General features: G+C 41.0%; 1 protein-coding gene across 1 annotated transcript in view; it reads left to right on the top strand.

Annotated features, from left to right (window-relative positions):
- Positions 1 to 994: 994 nt before the first annotated feature.
- The window catches only part of Adgrg7 (adhesion G protein-coupled receptor G7), a 66,249-nt gene continuing 48,426 nt past the window's right edge, over positions 995 to 18,817 (top strand). Inside the window, exons 1-3 of the mRNA XM_051150449.1 lie at positions 995 to 1,379; positions 16,181 to 16,294; positions 17,788 to 17,892. Coding sequence (XP_051006406.1) covers positions 1,265 to 1,379; positions 16,181 to 16,294; positions 17,788 to 17,892 — 334 coding nt within the window. The 5' untranslated portion in view covers positions 995 to 1,264. The remainder of the gene's footprint in view (positions 1,380 to 16,180; positions 16,295 to 17,787; positions 17,893 to 18,817) is intronic.

The raw sequence follows: 18,817 nt of genomic DNA, 5'->3' as shown, positions 1-18,817 counted from the left end.
AACAAATTATAAATAACAAACAAACAAAGGAAAGAAAGAAAACTGAAAAAAAAAATGCTGTGACAAAGTGCTACAAACTGTGTGGCTTAAATGACAGAAATGTATTGTTCCCCATGTTGTGGTGACCCCCAATCATAAAAGTATTTTTTGTTGTTACTTCATAACTGTGATTTTGCTACTGTTCATTCATAATGTAAATATCTGACATGCAGGATATCTGCTATGGGACCCGTGTAACAGAGTCATTTGACCTGCCCAAAGGGTTGTGACCCACAGGTTGAGAACTACTGTTTTAAGTCATGATGACATCATAGTTCTTTCTAGGACTCTGAGGAAAGGCTGTACTCCACGCCTGTCTCAGCAGCTTTTCTTTGCAACTGCTTGTCTTATCCCCGCGTCTCTTCAGATGTGGTCCCTCTGTGCATGTGAGTGGCCACATTTTCTCTTATAAAGACACCAGCCATATTGGAATAAGGCCCACTCTATAGACTTCATTTCAACTCGATTATTTCCGTATCAAACTTATCGTATCACCCAAGGCCATATCATGTTATGTTTTGGGTTAAGACTCCAGCACATGAATGTGGGGGGCATACTTTAATCAATACTAGATGCGTTGTAATTGTACAGTTCAGTGCTTTTATAATCCTCCCTAAGCCAATGTACTCACTCGCCAACTGCAGCTGTTAGAACGTAGGCTCCTTAAGGAAATGCGGGCGGTGCGGGTCATGTGTGGCTATTGCAGCTGATCATCTCGTTAACAACAGACTTCATTTCTCCACGAGGGTGCCTGAATGTCCCGAAGCACCCGCTGGACTCCAAAGGACAAGAAGCTGAGCTGTAGCTGACTGGAGGGATACGCTGCCCTCCTGACTTCCTCTTTGGGCTCTCCTTGCTCAGTGTCCTTCCTTCACTGTTTTTCTTGTCTAGATATTCGCCCTTTGACCCTCTGGGCTGATCCACCCCTCCTTTATTACCCTGAGTTATTTTCCTTTTCCGAGAATCCCAGTCTCTTGATCTCCCTCAGTGAAGAATGAGCAGGCTGCAAGCAGAAACATACCTTCTACTTGGATGATTCCAACTAGATTATTCTAATTAACTTCAAAACTCTTAAAACATGAGAGCGCCTGCCAGACAGATCACTGGAAGGAAGAATTCTTTTCATGTTTTATAACCATCTCTGACTAAGTTTTTTTGTTGTTGTTGTTGTCTTAAGGACAAACCAGCTGTTTCACACAGCCTGGTACAGCGTTTTGGCATCACCATGCGTTCCTGTCACTCCTGCAATACCCGGGTGCTAGTGGCTATTGTGTGTGGACTGCTGACAGGTGCCGTTTTGGGACTGGGCATTTGGAGGATGGCCGTAAGGATCCACAGAGGTAATGTCACCATGTTATAATCTATTGAGACAGAGAGCGGGAGTTGGGGGTTGAAGGTCTGACTCTGCCACCTGATATTCCAGTGCTTGGGCAGTGCCTTGTCCAGGCGGTGGCTATATTCTACAATGCCACTTATAAAGTGTAAGACAGCAATTGGTTGATGGTTAGTAGGCAGCTTTTATATAAAAATGTGTGTGGGGGGTGGTGGTGAAGAATGAGTTTCAAATTGACTTCTTTGTGCTATTTTAATTTCTCAGTTACTCTAGAATGAGTTCAGTAGAACGTACAACAAGGTGCATTGGGGCTTATTTTTTTTTAGCTAAATCCTAGAAAGGTTATAAATGCAGACTCTCCAGCAACCATGTACTGAATAGAAATTCACTCAAGCAGGAAGCTTAGAGATGCTAGCGCTAGAGTTGTGTGTGAAATGAACTCAGGTTTCTGTACAAGTTTCCCACTTGACAGGTGTAGAAAATTAGTTGGAGTTGAAAAAGTTAAAACCTCTTTAAAGGGTTCTTTCCTGCTGGTTCAGCGTGCGCTTGCCAGTCTCCTGCTGGGTTTCAGACCCCGTGTGGGAAATATGGGCAGAAGCGTGGCTATGTGTGAAATGACGGCATTAAACTAAAGCCCCTGAAAACTCAAAGATGCATCTCCAATGACTCTAATGCTGAATCCCTTGGTTTCTGGGGATTGGCGACAAAGCAGTGGTTCTCAACCTGTGGGTTGGGACACTGTTGGGGAGGGGAGCGTCTAATTCAAATGACACTTTCACAGGGGCCACCTAAGACCATGGAAAACAGAATTTTCGTTACAAATCATAACAGTAGCAAAATTGCAGTTATGAAGTAGCAACGAAAATAATGTTATGGTTGGGGCAGTGGGGGGGGGGTGGTGGTCACCATAACATGAGGAACTGTCTTAAAGGGTCGCAGAAGTAGGAAGGTTGAGAAGCACTGCTGTAAAGGGGATCCAAGAATGTGGGAATCTGAATGGATAGAGGTAACTAATTCCAGGAAAGAGGAGTAGTCTGCCCCCAGGGAAGGCAGGGAACTGCTGTTCAGTGGTGCCAGGCTGCAGAATCCCACGCTGAGAGCAAATGCTTGATCCTCCCTGCTGCTGAAGAGATAGCCTAGAATAGAGCCATCCCTACCTTACCCAAAAAGAACGGAAGTCAGAGAACACTGTGCTGGCAGCATAGAGAGAACTCCGAGTAAGAAATGAAGCAGGACAAAAGAAGACAATTAAAGTGTTAAGGTGTGTAAAATACCTTAATTCAGGTTTAAGCAAACCGTAAAGAGTCTTTCTCAGTGTTTGGCCATACCAAATGTGTAAGAGTTCAAATACAAGTTACGCATTTGGGACGTGCCTTTCTTCTTGCTGTACCTGTAATAAACATCAGTTTTTAAAGGGAAACTTGTGACTTGTAAAGGACACAGTTAAACGGAGCCATTACAAGGACAAAGTTCAAAGCCAACATGAGGAAGAATACTGAAGAGGGGTCAGAAAGTGCAGAATAGTCAAAGGCTGAGGGGGATCCACTTATGTGTGGGGTATTTTTGTTGTGTTTGTTTTTTGTGAACCATTGGCTCGAATGGCAAAGACTTACCGTGAGAACATGGTCTATAGAATCCTAGTGACCTTCTTTGAGCAAATGGAATTTGAAAAATCATACCCTTGTTTCTGAACTGTGCCTCTTGATAAAAGGTCACCAGCAATTAAGGCTCTGCTTTTGACACTTGGCAATGCTGCACAGGAGTAGCTGAAGCGTCTTTCAGGGCTGGCTGTCATTTTTATATGGCATCAATGGAGTTATTAACTAGTAATGACTTACACATTGCCATGTGACTGTATCACCCATGCTCTCTAACACATGGCCAACAAATACCCATTTGACATTTCTTAGAGCAAAGGAAACATTCCGTAGTATTGATCGCATCTGCAGTTCCCAAACGAAGTTCTAGACTCAGTTCTTCCCTGCAGTGTTAGTTTGCCCACACCTGCCTTCACCCCATTTCACATGGACATCCGCTTTGATGGTTTCCACACCTGCCTTCACCCTGTTTCACATGAACATCCGCTTTGATGGTTTAGGTCTCCAGGTGAATGTCACCACTTCATGGAGATTTTCCTACCATCAATGTCCGGTGAAGGCCTGTCTCTTAGGTCTGATGTCCTTCCCCCTACACTTGTGTGTGGTGTTAAGTCCACCATGAAAGGTTTACCTCCACGAACTACTCACCTTTTTAAAATGTTAACATTCACTGATGTTATATTGGGACTTCGATTTCAACACACGACTTTTGACAGGATGCGTTCAGTCCATAGCATGGATGAGGAATCATCAAATAGTTGTGTTCAGAAGCGAGATGACAAAGCTACCAAATCCTTGTACTTCCCTTTAGAATGACAAGAGAAACGCAAGTTTGGATGCTTGAAAGACAGTACTTTTGTTTTCTTCTGCTGCCTGAAGCCATGTGGCACATGATCATCTGACTCCAGGCTTCATTAAGATCTTTTTTTCCAATGGCAAATAGCCTCTCGTTTACCCACATGACGAGCAATCTTGCAGGGCACATTTATATTAAAATGATATCTGTGTACTTGCAGAACCCCAGTCCTTTCACATTGGGCCTTCATGACGTAAGAAGTGTATCTCCCTTGCTTCATTCTTCTAACAGCAAGAGGCTTGCAATGCAGGAAGCAGTGTGGCTTTGAGTCCCTTCACAGTTGATAATGAAAGTTAAATACAAGTGTGAATTTCATTGCATTTCCCCCCCCTTTGACATTTACCAGCTTGAGCTAATCCTAATATAAACAAAACCAGGTGTCCACAATGCGGCAGTGAGAGGGGGCTTTCTTTAATTTGTGTTAACGAGAGGAGAGGGCGTCTCAACCTCAACACATAATGGAAATACCTTACTTAACTGTAGCCTATAGATCTTCTGGCTTGAAGAATCCCCTGCCTTTTGTCCCTTCCTTACTCCAGACATAACCTTCCTCCCCCCACCCCACCCCCAGGGCAGACTTGTTCCTCCGCTGGCCTCAGAAGGGGCTTCAGGGAGTTTAGATAGTATCAAACCCAAGGTCAGACTTTACAGCTCCCATAATTCTCAGTCAGTAGAGAATGGGAGCTATCAGGTGAGTTTATTGCTGCTCAGAAAATAATCTTTTTCGCTCCTTTTACATAATTTAGTACTTCCTGCAGAATCAAGCTCAATAATAAATCTTACTCCTGCAACTGGTCCTGGAACATGAGGATCATTTTAGTCTTTTTTTTTTTTTTTTTTTTTTAAGCACTCCAGAGATGTGTCTTATGAATAGAGGAAAGTGTGTTTTAGGTGACTGGGGTGCTGTTCAGTTTCAATTCTGCAGTTATACATCTCTGTCCTGTCCCTTCCTCCCTCTTGCCTGTTTCCTCACATGTCCGTGTGTTAAATATTTTTTAATGCAAAATTATCCATGAAAACGAAGGAGTCTCACCTCTCACTCAAGGGATAGGTTTTGTTGTACAAGTGACTGAGGGACAGTGATCTGGGTTGATTTAAGAATCAGGAATGTCTATTGATCCCACTTCAGCAGCCATTTTCTTATACTAAGAAGCTGCCCTCTTGGCTTAGTGGCTTATTCCTAGATTTCCAGGTGTTAGATGGTTTTGGCTATGACCGTCAGTCTGCGTCAGACTCTGATGACAAGCTCTTAAACATCCTTTCAGAATCTGGTGGCCAGGACTGTGTCTGTGAGTAGGAAGATACACCCGGAGCCAGCCTGCCTCGCTTTAAATTTCAACCTAGTGACTGGGCACGTTAGTCAGTGCTCCCATGCCTCAGTTTCCCCCTCTTACAAGAGTGATAATAAATTTTGCGGCATGAGACTATTCTGAGAATTAAATGAGTCGATGCATTTGAAGACTTACTGACTTACTCTGGTGTCTTGTATCTCGTAAGCACTCAATACACTCAGGCAACTATTCTCTAATTTAAGATGTTTTATGTCATTCAACACTGAGCAGTTATAAATGAATTATACCCTGAAAGGATACTATTGTCCCACACTGGACCTTTGGATTGAGTCTCAACTTATCACACCAAAACTTTACAGTAGGTTTAATCATTAAATTAAATTGACTAGCTGAAAAGAGAAACAGAAAGCATTCCTAGAGCAGCCATAGAATATCTGCTTTCAATATTTATGCTACCTCACTAGCAGAAGAAAGCATATTAAAACATTTACTGAAAATGTTAACCAATTAGTTAATATTGAACAACTTTATATTTAAAAAAGATAAACTTTGTGTTTTATTTATATACATCTTTTAGGATTCTTTCTCCCTTTCTCTCTTTCTTTCTTTTCTCCTCAAAAAAGACATTTTCTTAAATGTGGCAAGCCTAATGCCTTTTTGTGACCACAGCTGTAATTATCTATCTATCTATCATCTATCTATCTATCTATCTATCTATCTATCTATCTATCTAATTAAAATAGAGGAGTGGGCAGTCTAGCTTGAACTTAACTAGAATTCAAATGACAGAGAAGTCATTCAGTAAAAACTTAACCTTCACTAGAAATGTTCTGAGATCTAAAGATACAAGCTATGATTTTGGCTCAAAAATATTCCTTAGCTATAAGACTTATAATTTAAAAGCCAGAATTACTAGATATTGATAGATGCTCCTTCCTGCCTTCCTACTTATTAAATGTGTATAGTTTATAATTAAATATTCAAACATACCAACAGACTTTCATTCTTAAAGGGAAATCCCAGAGGAAAGAAACACTGTAAAGTATTGATACCGTAATGATGAGTAGGCCCTGTCATAAACTCTAGAGGTTATGGGTTTGGTACATCCATAGATTCAGAAGGCATGGGGCTAGACTGTCTAATGGGGAAGTTGGAGGTCAGGAGTCACCTCATCCATAAAAGGGAGATTAGGAAATGTCTGTTCTCTATGCCACTGTAACATTAAATAACACTTATCACCTAACTTATCCTGCTATGGTGGTGGATTTGAGTCAGGGGCTCATGTAGCACATGTGAGTAGCCAACCTAGTCTGGGATGACCCTGAATTTCTGATCCTTCTGCTGGGATTAAAGGCCTGTGAACTTACCTTGAAGGTGAGATTCTAGATGTCCATCAATCCTACCTTCCGAATGCAGCTTCTTCTTCTACTTCTGTGCCAGCACAGAGACTGTGTTTAGCTTAACTCTCTGCAATATATGTTACCCCGCCCCCTCAGGCCAGACCTTCTGTACATCTGTGTTTTCTGAGATCCTTTCATTTTCCTCCATAGATGGCTAAAGTTTTCTTTTATTATCATCTATTTCTCTTTTTCAGATAAAAATCTGTATTTATCCTGATCTTCTTTAACCTGCTCACATAGAGACAAGCTAGGCTACATCATCTTATGCTGAATTCATTTCAGCTTTAGAAATAGAAAACAACCAGGTGGTGGTGCACACCTTTAACCCCAGCACTCAGAAGACTGACGCCAACCTGCTCTACAGAGGGAGTTCCAGAACAACCAGGGATACACAGCGAAACCTTGTCTCAGGGGGAAAAAAAGAAGTTAAAAAAAGAAATAGCAAGTTATAAAACGAGTATGTTTGGTGATAATATTTTTTTTAAAAATGGAATTAAATCAAAGAGATGAAAGAAAAGTTTAGATAAAAATGAATTATTTGAAAAGATGAACTTAAGCAAATAAAGTTTTAGAATGATTAATAAAAGAAAAACTAGTAATTCAAAAATATTCAAAGAAACAAAAGCACCCCAGAACAGATAAGTGGGGTTGAAACAAAATCATAGCCAAATGCCACAGGAAGCTTTACCTCCAAAAATATCTAAACTGAATCAAATGGAATGGTCTCTATATGCATAAATAAATGAATAAGAAGAATCGGTTATCTCCACAAATTGTCCTCTGACTTCCACCTACATTCATACATGCACACACAAAATAAACTGCAATATGTAATTTTTAAAAATTCTAAAAGCAATTGAATAAGCAGTTTTTAAGAGCCCTGCGTGAAAATGTCACGGATTGTGTTCAGTGTGGCAGCACTGTTAAGTCATGTGTTGTGTTCCGTGTGGCAGCACTGAAAAGTCATGGGGTGTGTTCAGTGTGGCAGCACTGTAAAGTCATGGGTGTGTTCAGTGTGGCAGCACTGTAAAGTCATGGGTGTGTTCCGTGTGGCAGCACTGTAAAGTCGTGGGGTGTGTTCAGTGTGGCAGCACTGAAAAGTCATGGGGTGTGTTCCGTGTGGCAGCACTGAAAAGTCATGGGGTGTGTTCCGTGTGGCAGCACTGTAAAGTCGTGGGGTGTGTTCCGTGTGGCAGCACTGAAAAGTCATGGGGTGTGTTCCATGTGGCAGCACTGTAAAGTCATGGGTGTGTTCAGTGTGGCAGCACTGTAAAGTCGTGGGGTGTGTTCCGTGTGGCAGCACTGTAAAGTCGTGGGGTGTGTTCCATGTGGCAGCACTGTAAAGTCATGGGATGTGTTCAGTGTGGCAGCACTGTAAAGTCATGGGTGTGTTCAGTGTGGCAGCACTGTAAAGTCATGGGGTGTGTTCAGTGTGGCAACACTGTAAAGTCGTGGGGTGTGTTCAGTGTGGCAGCACTGTAAAGTCGTGGGGTGTGTTCCGTGTGGCAGCACTGTAAAGTCGTGGGGTGTGTTCAGTGTGGCAGCACTGTAAAGTCGTGGGGTGTGTTCAGTGTGGCAGCACTGTAAAGTCGTGGGGTGTGTTCAGTGTGGCAGCACTGTAAAGTCGTGGGGTGTGTTCAGTGTGGCAACACTGTAAAGTCGTGGGGTGTGTTCAGTGTGGCAGCACTGTAAAGTCGTGGGGTGTGTTCAGTGTGGCAGCACTGTAAAGTCGTGGGGTGTGTTCAGTGTGGCAGCACTGTAAAGTCATGGGTTGTGTTCAGTGTGGCAGCACTGTAAAGTCGTGGGTTGTGTTCAGTGTGGCAGCACTGTAAAGTCGTGGGGTGTGTTCAGTGTGGCAGCACTGTAAAGTCGTGGGTGTGTTCAGTGTGGCAGCACTGTAAAGTCGTGGGGTGTGTTCAGTGTGGCAGCACTGTAAAGTCGTGGGTTGTGTTCAGTGTGGCAGCACTGTAAAGTCGTGGGGTGTGTTCAGTGTGGCAGCACTGTAAAGTCATGGGTGTGTTCAGTGTGGCAGCACTGTAAAGTCGTGGGGTGTGTTCAGTGTGGCAGCACTGTAAAGTCATGGGTGTGTTCAGTGTGGCAGCACTGTAAAGTCGTGGGTTGTGTTCAGTGTGGCAGCACTGTAAAGTCGTGGGGTGTGTTCAGTGTGGCAGCACTGTAAAACACGGCAGGAGGAAAGAACAACAAAACCACAGAATGGTTTTGAAGTCTCACATATACACTCATGTTAGTGTCCTGTGAGCTTCGTAAGGTATCTAAAACTGTATTGCTTTTCCCAAGGCCACCGAATTTTCTTGTTAGTTTTACGCAAATTACACTGAGTTTATGATCTGTTGGGAAATAATTTTTGAAAGCTGAAAATCTATCTCCATTTTCATTTTTTCCCCTCTACTGAGCTTCCTGCTTCCTTCTCAAGCATTGCCTGGATGTTCTCGGTCTGTGCGTGAACTCTATTTCATCCCACAGGTCACATATTTATGATAGTGTGGAGTAAGACATTATTCCTCTAAAGCCTTGTTTCTCTAACAATTAGATGCAGAGCGTTTTCTCGTGCTAATGGTTGTATACATGGCTTTGTTTTAACAGTGTCCGTTCCACTCTTTTGATGATTAAAAATCAAAACTGTGTGGTTTGCACTCTTATTATGATATATATTCTTTATAAATTACCATTCTTACTTATGACTTATTTTGCAATTCTAATTTATACTACCTCTCTGTCTAATTTATACTACCCATCTGCCCCCCCATATGCATGCATGCATGTGCATGCACAGCCACACTATTTTCTGTAAGTCTGTGACTATCATATTAACTTTCTGAAAAAAAAAAACATTTTAATGAGCAGCAGTTTTTAATTTAGATTAAATGCAGGTTCTAATTTTTATGTTTAGTACTGTTTTTGTCCTTTAAATATAGTTTCTTGTCCCAAAGTTGCAAATACATCTCCCTACATTTTATTTTGAAAGGTTTATGTTTTTAGCTTTATTTTCAGTGTGTGATCCATATTAAATTGAGTTTTGGGGGTGATATGTTCACCTAGTTAGTTCAGAACATTTCTGTTTGTAAGAAAACAAACAAACAAGCAAACAAAAAATAAAAACAAATTTTCTCAATCAGTAGCTTTCACAAATATTTAAAAGATCAATTGATTGTGTCTGATTTACCTTTTTGGCTTTTTAGTTTATTTGTGATTCTGGGATCAATCTGGGGCATTTCACATGTTAAGCAAATGTTTTATTACCAAACTACTATTTTATCTATTTTTAAACTTATTTCATTGATGTCTTTAATTTTTTTTTTTAATTTGTTCACTTTACATCTTGATTGTAGTCCCCGCCCTCGTCTCCTCCTGGTCCCACCCTCCCTTCCCCTCCCCTGCCCCTCCCCTAATCCTCAGGAAGGGGGGAGCCCTCCTCCCCTATCATCTGGCTGCAGCCTATCAAGTTTCATCTGGACTGCCTGAATCTTCTTCCTCTGTGGCCTAGCAAGGTGGCCTGGCCAGGCAGAAGTGATGAACAAGAGGGCATGAGAGTCCATGTCAGATGTAGCCTCTACTCAACATATTATGGGATCCACAAGGAGACTGTGCTGCCTAATGACTACATCTGAGCAGGGCCTCTAGGTCCTCACTATGCATGGTCCTTGGTTGGTGCACCAGTCTCTGCAGACCCCACCCCCAGCCCCCACTCACCACCTCTGGTCCAGATTTGTTGACACCATTCGTCTCCTTGTGGAGCTGCTGTCCCCTGCAGATCCTTCTATCCCCCAACTCTTCCGTAAGATTCTCTGTATGCCATCCCAAAGTTTGTCTGTGAGTCTCAGCATTTGCTTTGATCTCCCACTAATGTCTTTGTTTTATGTTGAGTCTACCCAGTCTTCCTTGTTTTGACTTAGTAAATCATAAAACTGTTAATGCAATTATTAAACCATGGTCATCCTTTAAAAGCATGTAATTATTTTCTTCCTTTCCCATTTCCACAAAAACTTAAAACCAGCTCAAAAATCCCCATGGGAAAAATTGTATCTATTTCTTATCTATGTACATGTATGTAAATCTCTGTGTATGTACACTTTTGCACCACATGTATGCAGAGGCCCATGGAGACCAGAAAAGTGTGTTAGATTCCTCAAAGCTTTAGTTACAACAGTTGTGAGCTGTCTGATGTAGGTACTAGGAAGCAACCTTGGGTCCTATGAAAGAGTAGCATGTGCTCTTAATGAAACAAGTGAGCTGTCTTTCCATACCCTTTACTTTAGATTTTAACTGTCAATTGGAGAAGAAAAGACAACTTCGCTAATGAACCTCTCACTGACTTTATGGGCTGGAGAGATGGCTCAGCCGTTAAAGGCACACAACCAAAAATATATCTCCATTTATTCAGATATTTAAATTTTTTCTTAATAATGAATTCTTACACATATATGATTATTTCTAAGAGTTTGATAATTTTTATGCCAATTTAAATGTAAATTATTTTCTACTTATTGGGTGCTAATATGTATAAATAAATATTTTGTATCATGCAATCTTTCTTAATTTACTTGTTCGTTTTCATGGGTCTTTATACATCTTAGAATTTTCGATAGATTTGATGATGTATGAGCATTACAACAATTTCATCCTTTTTAAACTTCATGCCTTTTTGTTTTGCTATCTACTTCGCTGATGAACACCAAAGACAATCTTCATTAGAAGTGGGTAGCACAATTATAGTGAACGGTTTCTTGTGAAAGTTCAGAGGAAAGCATCAAACATTCTAGAAATATATTATATTAGAAGTAGGTTCTTCATAGGTGACTTGTATGAATTTGAAATTCTTGTTTATTATTTGTTTGCTGGGAGTTTTGCTTTTAATCTGTGAGACATTCTGCTCCCTGCATTTATGATTATCTGTTTATTCTTTCATATGGTCAGATGGTAAATTAATCAGCTGATTTAATATTTTTAAACCAACCTTCTATTCCTGGGGTCAATCTTACTTGACAGTGTGGTACATGTTTTATTTGTTGTTCGATTTGATTTGTGGCTATTTTAAAGGCATGTGCTGGTTACTTTTATGTCAACTTGACATCTGCTAGAGTCATCTGAGAGGAGTCAAACTCAACTGAGAAAAATGTCTCCATAAGATAGGCCTATAGGCAAGTCTGTAGGGCATTTTCTTAATTAGTGATTGATGGGGGAGAGTCCAGCCAATTGTAGGCAGGTACACCCCTGGGCTGGTGGTCCTGGGTTCTATAAGAAAGCAGGCTGAGTAAGCCAGGAGGAGCAAGCCAGTAAGCAGCACTCCACCATGGGCTTTGCATCAATTCCTGCCTCTCGGTTCCTGTCTTGAGTTCTTGCCCTTACTACTTTTTGAAGATAAACTGTTTTGTGGAATTACGAATGAAATAAACCCTTTCTTTCGGTTGTTAGCTGTCTTTGGCCACAATGTCTCATCACAGGAATAGTAACTGTAACTAAACTGGTAACCCTAACAGAAACTGGTACCAGGAATAGCGGTATTGCTGTGACAGGCCCAGCCATGCTGTTTTGGGGAAGTTTATAGAAGGGCTTTGGACCTTTAGGTTAGAAAAGCTCTTGAGAGTTCAAAGCTTGGTGAGCTATTTGTTCTGTGGGAGTTTGGAGGAAAAGAGTGTTGAGAGAAATCCAGACAATGGAAGGCTTGCTTATGAAGCTCCAGAGAGAAGTTTGAGAGTCCCTTAAAGATGCTGTTGCGTATTTTGAGTTAAGAGTCTGTGGTTCTATTTCACTGGGACTTAAGAATTAGCTGTGATTAACAAGATCTCAGAACAACTACAGAAAAACCTTTGTTTTGCTGGGATAATTGATGCTGGTCAGCTGGAGCTGAGAATTAGTGGTGAGTGAGAGGAGACCAGGTGACATCGTCTCAGAAGCATTTCCCCGGAGTTAGCACACAGAAATTGTGTGCCTGAGGTGGCAGAGGTTGTACCTCATGCTGGCAGCTGCAGTGGGTCAAGTGTAAGGGTCTCCCAGGTGGTACTGGTTTTGAAGGCATGGCAGGGTCATGGCAAACAGCTGAGGCTTGGCATTATGAGAGGCCAGGAGAGGCCGCTGGTGAAAGCGTACCCTCAGGAGCAGCTGAAGGCCCAGGATTGAAGGAGCCATGCAAAGAAGCTGAGACTTGACCCCATGAAGAGAGCCCAGGAGAGACCATCAATCCAAGTACATCTCAGTTGCACCAGGAGACCCCAACATTTTGGAGATGCCAGTCCCACAAGACGACCACCAAGGACAGCAGTAGTTGTAGAGTGGAGCTAGCCTATGCTTAAAACATAAGTGTTGTGCCCTATGGATAGCTAGCCAAGCACTTTGGAGGAGCTCAGAAGAACATGAGTGGACCCGAACACTGGACACTGAGTTATTTACACAGCTAGAGTCTGGTTTCAATTTGATTTGGTTATGGCTGTGCCTTGGTTCTTCCCTTTTGAAATGAGAAAGGATTTAACTTATTTTGGGTTTTATAGGAGCCCACAGTTGACAGACTTTGGATTTTTAAAAGAGACTCGGTATTTGAGAAGAGACTGAACTTTTAAAGTGTTTGAATTCCTCTGTCTTGAAGTAAAATGCTTAATTTATTTTTGATTTTACAGGAGCCCAAGGTTGAGAGATGGGGGGGGGGGCGGGGGAGGATTTTGGCATTTTACAGAATTTTGGATTTTAAAAGAGAATGCATATTTTTAAAGAGATAACTTTTAAAGTGTTTGATTTTTTTTTTTTTTTTAGGACTATGGGATTTTTTTAAGTTTGTAAAATGTTTTACATTGTGATGCTGATATTATTGTGTGATATTACGGATGAACAGGAAGGAAAGGCTGTGGCTTGATATTGATGCTACAGTCGTCTGGGAGGAGGGAACATTAATTGAGAAAAAGCCTCTAGAAGATCAGGCTTGTAGGCAGATTAAGTTTTTAGGGCATTTTCTTAGTTAGTGAATGAAGGGTGAGGGCTAGGATCATTGTGACAGGGTGCACACCTCCACAAGTAAATATATTGAGCAACCCGGTAAGCAGCACCCCTTGATGGCCTCTGTATCAGCTCTTGCCTCTCCGTTCCTACCTTCTTGAGTTCCTGTTCTGTCATGCGTCAGTGGTGAACACTGCTATAGAAGTGTAAGCCTAAGAAACCCTTTCCTTCCTAGGATGTTTTTTTTTTCATGGTGTGTCATTACAGTAATGGTAACCCTAACTAAGACAAGGAGTTATAAAAATATATAAGTGAAATTGAGTGGTCTAAAATGTAATGTTTTGTAATGACTTGTCATATAAACTTTTAAGGTGTGTTCATTTCGCCTTATAAAATGACTTTGGTAGTTTTGATTTTCTGTTTTCTTAGAGAACTTATGTACGACTGATTTTTTTTTTCCTTCTTAATTCATGAGTAAAAGTGTAGGCTCCTAATTTTTTTCCAGAATTTTTCTTAAAATTTGAACTTCCACAGTTTAGTCATATTCATATTTATTTTGCCTGTGATCCTCTGAGTTTCTTGGGTCTCTAAGTTTTTAACCAATTGTGAGAAGTCCCAAGCTTTCTTTATCTTCCTTGGTTCTCTCTCTCTCTGTCTCTGTCTGTCTGTCTGTCTGCCTGTCTGTCTGTCTGTCTCTCTGTCTCTGTCTCTGTCTCTGTCTCTGTCTCTCTCTCTGGGTTCTTATAATTCTATTTTTTCAAACCTTTTCTTTCTACATACTTAATGGAAATTTATACCCAGACATTGGACCATTTTTGTTGTTGTTGTTGCTTCTCTTCTTTCTGGGATATCTCTCTTAGAGTTCAGTTGCTCTGTCACCACCAGTGCCTTCTCACACCTTAATCTATTAAGACTCTCACTTTTTGCTGGATTTTCTTGTGCTTTGTTTACTCAGACTCAGTTATGCCCTTAGTGGGACAACTACAGAAACCAAATTCCGTTTAATGGCTGAGTATTCTTCTTTGCTTCCCAGTATTCTCAAGCAGGCTTTGCTGTCATTGCTGGTGTTACTGCATTTGGAAATGCTGCTGAGAGTCTAAGGCTGTTTTCCACAGGAGACGCAATGTGATACAATCCACTCTATCCTTGTTGGAACTGAACGGGCACTTCACCATCCACTTTACTAACTTAGGATACTAGTGTTCTCAGCTGAGAGTAAGGGTTCCTATCTCAGGTATGCTTCCTGAAAGGAATGTCACCTACCATCTTAGTGCCACTGCTGAGGAGCTGCCCACCAGCTCAAGTCTCTTCAGCTATTGCTGGAGATGTAACCTTGGAAAACATTCCTGATCTCCTTTGTCTTCTGATACCTCAGAATTCCCTCAGGATTTAATCTCCTGGTCTTAGCATATAAAGTTCTTCACAATCTATGTTCCACTGATATCCCATATGGGACCATCGCTATTATGTAAGTTCTACTCTGTTGTCAGGACATGAGAGAGATTTCCATGCTTTGTGATGCTACACTTTGCTTTGGAGTATGCATGTATGATGCATGTGGTATAGTACATGTATGCGCACTTGTGGAGGTCAAAGGTCAATCTCTAATGCTGCCATCCCTTAAGCGTCATCCACCTTGTTTTTGAGACAGGCTCTCACATTGGCCTGAGGCCTTGAATCAATAAATAGTCTGTCTGGCTATTAAAGTCCAGACATCTACCAGTGTCTGCCTTCCCAGCACTGGAAGTGGGTACTACCATGTCTGCCTTTTCCACAGAGTTCCCGAGTTCTAAGGAATAAAATCAGGCTTGCACAGAGAGCACTTTACCTATTGAGCACCCCACCCCCCTTTGATGCTGCTCTTTCTATGCTTCCAATTTGGGTACCTAGTTTTTACCCAGGTTTATCTGATTTAATTCCACAGGCTAACTCAAGTACTGCCTCTTTAGGACTGTCTTTCTTGGTGATGTGACCTCTGTCCTTATTGTTTCCTTTGTTTTGTCTTGATGGTTTTTATTGCTGCGAGGAAACATTATGACCAAAAGCAACACGGGGAGGAAAGGGTTTGTTTCACTCACACTTCCATATACCAGTTCATCATCAAAAGGAGTGAGGGCAGGAACTCAATCAGGACAGGGACCTGGAGCCAGGGGCTGGTGCAGAGGCCATGGGGGAGTGCTGTTTACTGACTTACTCCCCATGGCTTGCTCATTCTGCTTTCTTATAGAACCGAGGACCACCAGCCCAGAAATGGCACCACTCAAAATGGGCTGGGCTCTTCCTCATCTACCAGTAATTAAGAAAATGCTTTATAGGCTTACCTAGAATCCAATGTATGGAGGCATTTTCTCTATTGGAGTTCCTTCCTCTCAGATGACTCTAGCCCGTGTCAAGTTGGCATAAAATTAGCTATCATAGTATTAAAATAGTATTTGGAAGTCTCCAGGCTTTTAACTTGATCTGTCTGCCTATTTATCTATATACCTACCTCTACCTATCTAAAATCTTTATAATTTCCTCTTTCTTGGAGGATTCTCATTGGAAGATCTGTCTTTTAAATATATCTTTTTGGTACCCACAATGCCAGATATTTACAAGGATATTATAATGGATATCTCTAGCAGTGACAACCTGGTTTTGCATATAGACATTAAATGGCTACAGACATGAAAAGAGAAACCAACTGTCAAGTTTTCTGTTGTTTACTGTTTCTTCAGGAATGTCTGCTTCTGTGCCAAGCACCACTGCACAGTTATGCCGTAACGGCGGAACCAGGCAAAATGGCAGATGCATTTGTACTGCAGAGTGGAAAGGGCTGAGATGTACAATTGGTAAGTTACTTGGCTAATACTGTGGTGACCTGTGCGTGAGCCTTTTGTTAGTAGCAAGAACAGCAGCAAAAATCGTGGAAGCTTTAAATTAGACTGTAGACATAATAAGCATGATAGCAGGAAGATGCGCACTCACAAACTCACCACAGCTATGGTGAGCTTCACCAGACCCTGCCTAAGGTCAGTCTGACCACATTTCATTAGGGATGGTAGAGGCTCTTGTGAGATTCCATCCTCTCCCCGACGGACTGTTGTGAGTTAACTGTTGTTGGAGGAGGCGGCATGAGTTTCTTCAGTGGTGTATCCACTGGTAAATTTGCCATTACCACAGTAAACATCCTCCCACTCATGCTCTTGGGCAAAAAGCTCTCATTAAACTCAATGGATCAAACATAAAAAAGAAGGCATGAAAATAGAACCAGGACTTGTTGAGAAAGGGGTTTTAGAGGACAGGAGATAAGAAAGTGGAGTGAGGATGGAAAAACTCTAAAATGCATTATGTAATTGTATAAAAGTATCAAACAATAATAAGACACAAGCACACACACATATGAAAAATATTGTAAATGCTAACAATGTGAGGTTTTCCACCCCTTAACAGTCAAAGCTATGTTTTCCTTTTAGACTCTATATGGTCAGAACACTTTGTCCATTTTCCAAATGTCATTTTCCCCCTATAATTCAGAGGTAGAATTTTCCTTTTGGCTCCAGCCTTTAATCCAAGGCAACTAGCAATATAGTTTCCTCAAGTCCTTTCAAGAGGTTGTGTGCCATTTGACTCTATTTCGGAGATGCTTAACATATTTAATTTTTGGAATCGAGATGAGTCTTCCTATGTAAGCATATACTTATAAGCTTACTTAATTAAGTCACTTCCTTTCCCTCCAGTTGCTAAATTTATGGTTTGACTTCAATAAATGTTTACTGTTTCTTCAGGAGTGTCTGCTTCTGTGCCAAGCACCACTGTCAGACTCCTGGATTAAGGTGTACTTCCCAACATTTTTCATTCTCATTCTTCTGGCTTAGAATAGAGTCCCTCCATCCTGGATTAAGGTGTACTTCCCAACATTTTTCATTCTCATTCTTCTGGCTTAGAATAGAGTCCCTCCATCCACTCTCATAATTGTCTATATTTCTTCCAGTTAGTGCATCCTACCACCCATGATTTTGGCCTTTTTGCTTTGATTCAAATTCCCATAGTCTTTACCATCATAGATTGTAGTCATTCAATTCTCTGGGTTCTAACCAATCAAAATGTAATTCTTGTTAGTGTGTTAGTGCTCATAGCTCCCCTCTAGCCAATGTCTTATCAAACATATTTATTCCAACAGAAGAAACTTAACCATATAGAAAGTATGGAAATTCCTGAATTGGCCAGTTGATTCCAAGTCTTCTTTTAATTACACTGCAAAGGTTCTGAACTTTGTATCCAGTTTCAAAATTCTCAAATAAAAGATTTGATTTCTAATGAGAGAAATGTGTTTTCTTTACAGCTAATTTCTGTGAAAATAGTACCTACATGAATTTTACCTTTGCCAGAATCCCAGTCGGCAGATATGGACCTTCTTTGGAAACATGTCCTGAGGGCACTTTAAATGGTATGTGTTTCCCTTGAAATCTCTGTTTAAGTGCAGGACTGGGTAGACTGAGCCATATCTACCATTTCTCCTGCCAACCTATCTCTGGACAAGATGACAAGGAAGGGCTTGGTTCACTTTAATGTCAGTATTTGAACTGCATAGAATTGTAATTTCCCTAAAAACCTTAATACAAGTCAGTTGTTTGTGGAGATTTCCTTATCCTTATTCTTATCTTACTTCTTTATTCTTCAAGTTGTATTGCTTGCCTACATTATTTGAAATCAATACATATTACAGATTTCCTTCTGTACTTTCTTTCAGACTGTGTCTTTCCAGGCAGAGACAGATGGAACAGGTCTGTTGTCAGTAGTCCTTTATTTACTTTCATTCCTTACAGAAATGCCTCAAGAATGCAGTTGCTTTAAAATCATTTCTTAGAAAAATGTTTGACAGAGCTGTTATCAGTAACAGTAAGGAGAATTTCACATTTTATTTAGCTATTCACTTTTGGGTATATTCAGACTACACTGAAATTCTAATTACACTATAGGAATTTCTCTTTCCTATATCCTTTCTTTACTAATTCTAAATAGTTATTCACATATTCCTGATCTATCTTACTCTTAATATATACCCTTCTTGCCTTCGCTTAGTTATGGTCACCATTGCTATGATAAAGTACCATGACTAAAGTCACCTGGGAGAGAAAAGGGATTGTTTCATTCACACTTCCATATAACAGTTCATCTTCAAAAGCAATGCAGGCAGAAACTAAATCTGGGCAGGAACCTGGAGGTAGGGGTTGATACAGAGTCCATTGGTGAGTGTTGCTTACTGGCTTGCCCCTCATGGCTTCCTCAACTTGCTCTTTTATAGAACTCAGGACTATACCTCAGGGGTGGAACCACCCACAATGGGGTTGGCCTTCTCCCATCAGTCACTA

The sequence above is a fragment of the Acomys russatus genome, chromosome 8, assembly GCF_903995435.1.
Source record: "Acomys russatus chromosome 8, mAcoRus1.1, whole genome shotgun sequence".
NCBI lineage: Eukaryota > Metazoa > Chordata > Mammalia > Rodentia > Muridae > Acomys > Acomys russatus.
The sequence above is the reverse complement of the archived record's forward strand: the minus strand, read 5'-3'. Positions and strand labels throughout refer to the sequence as shown.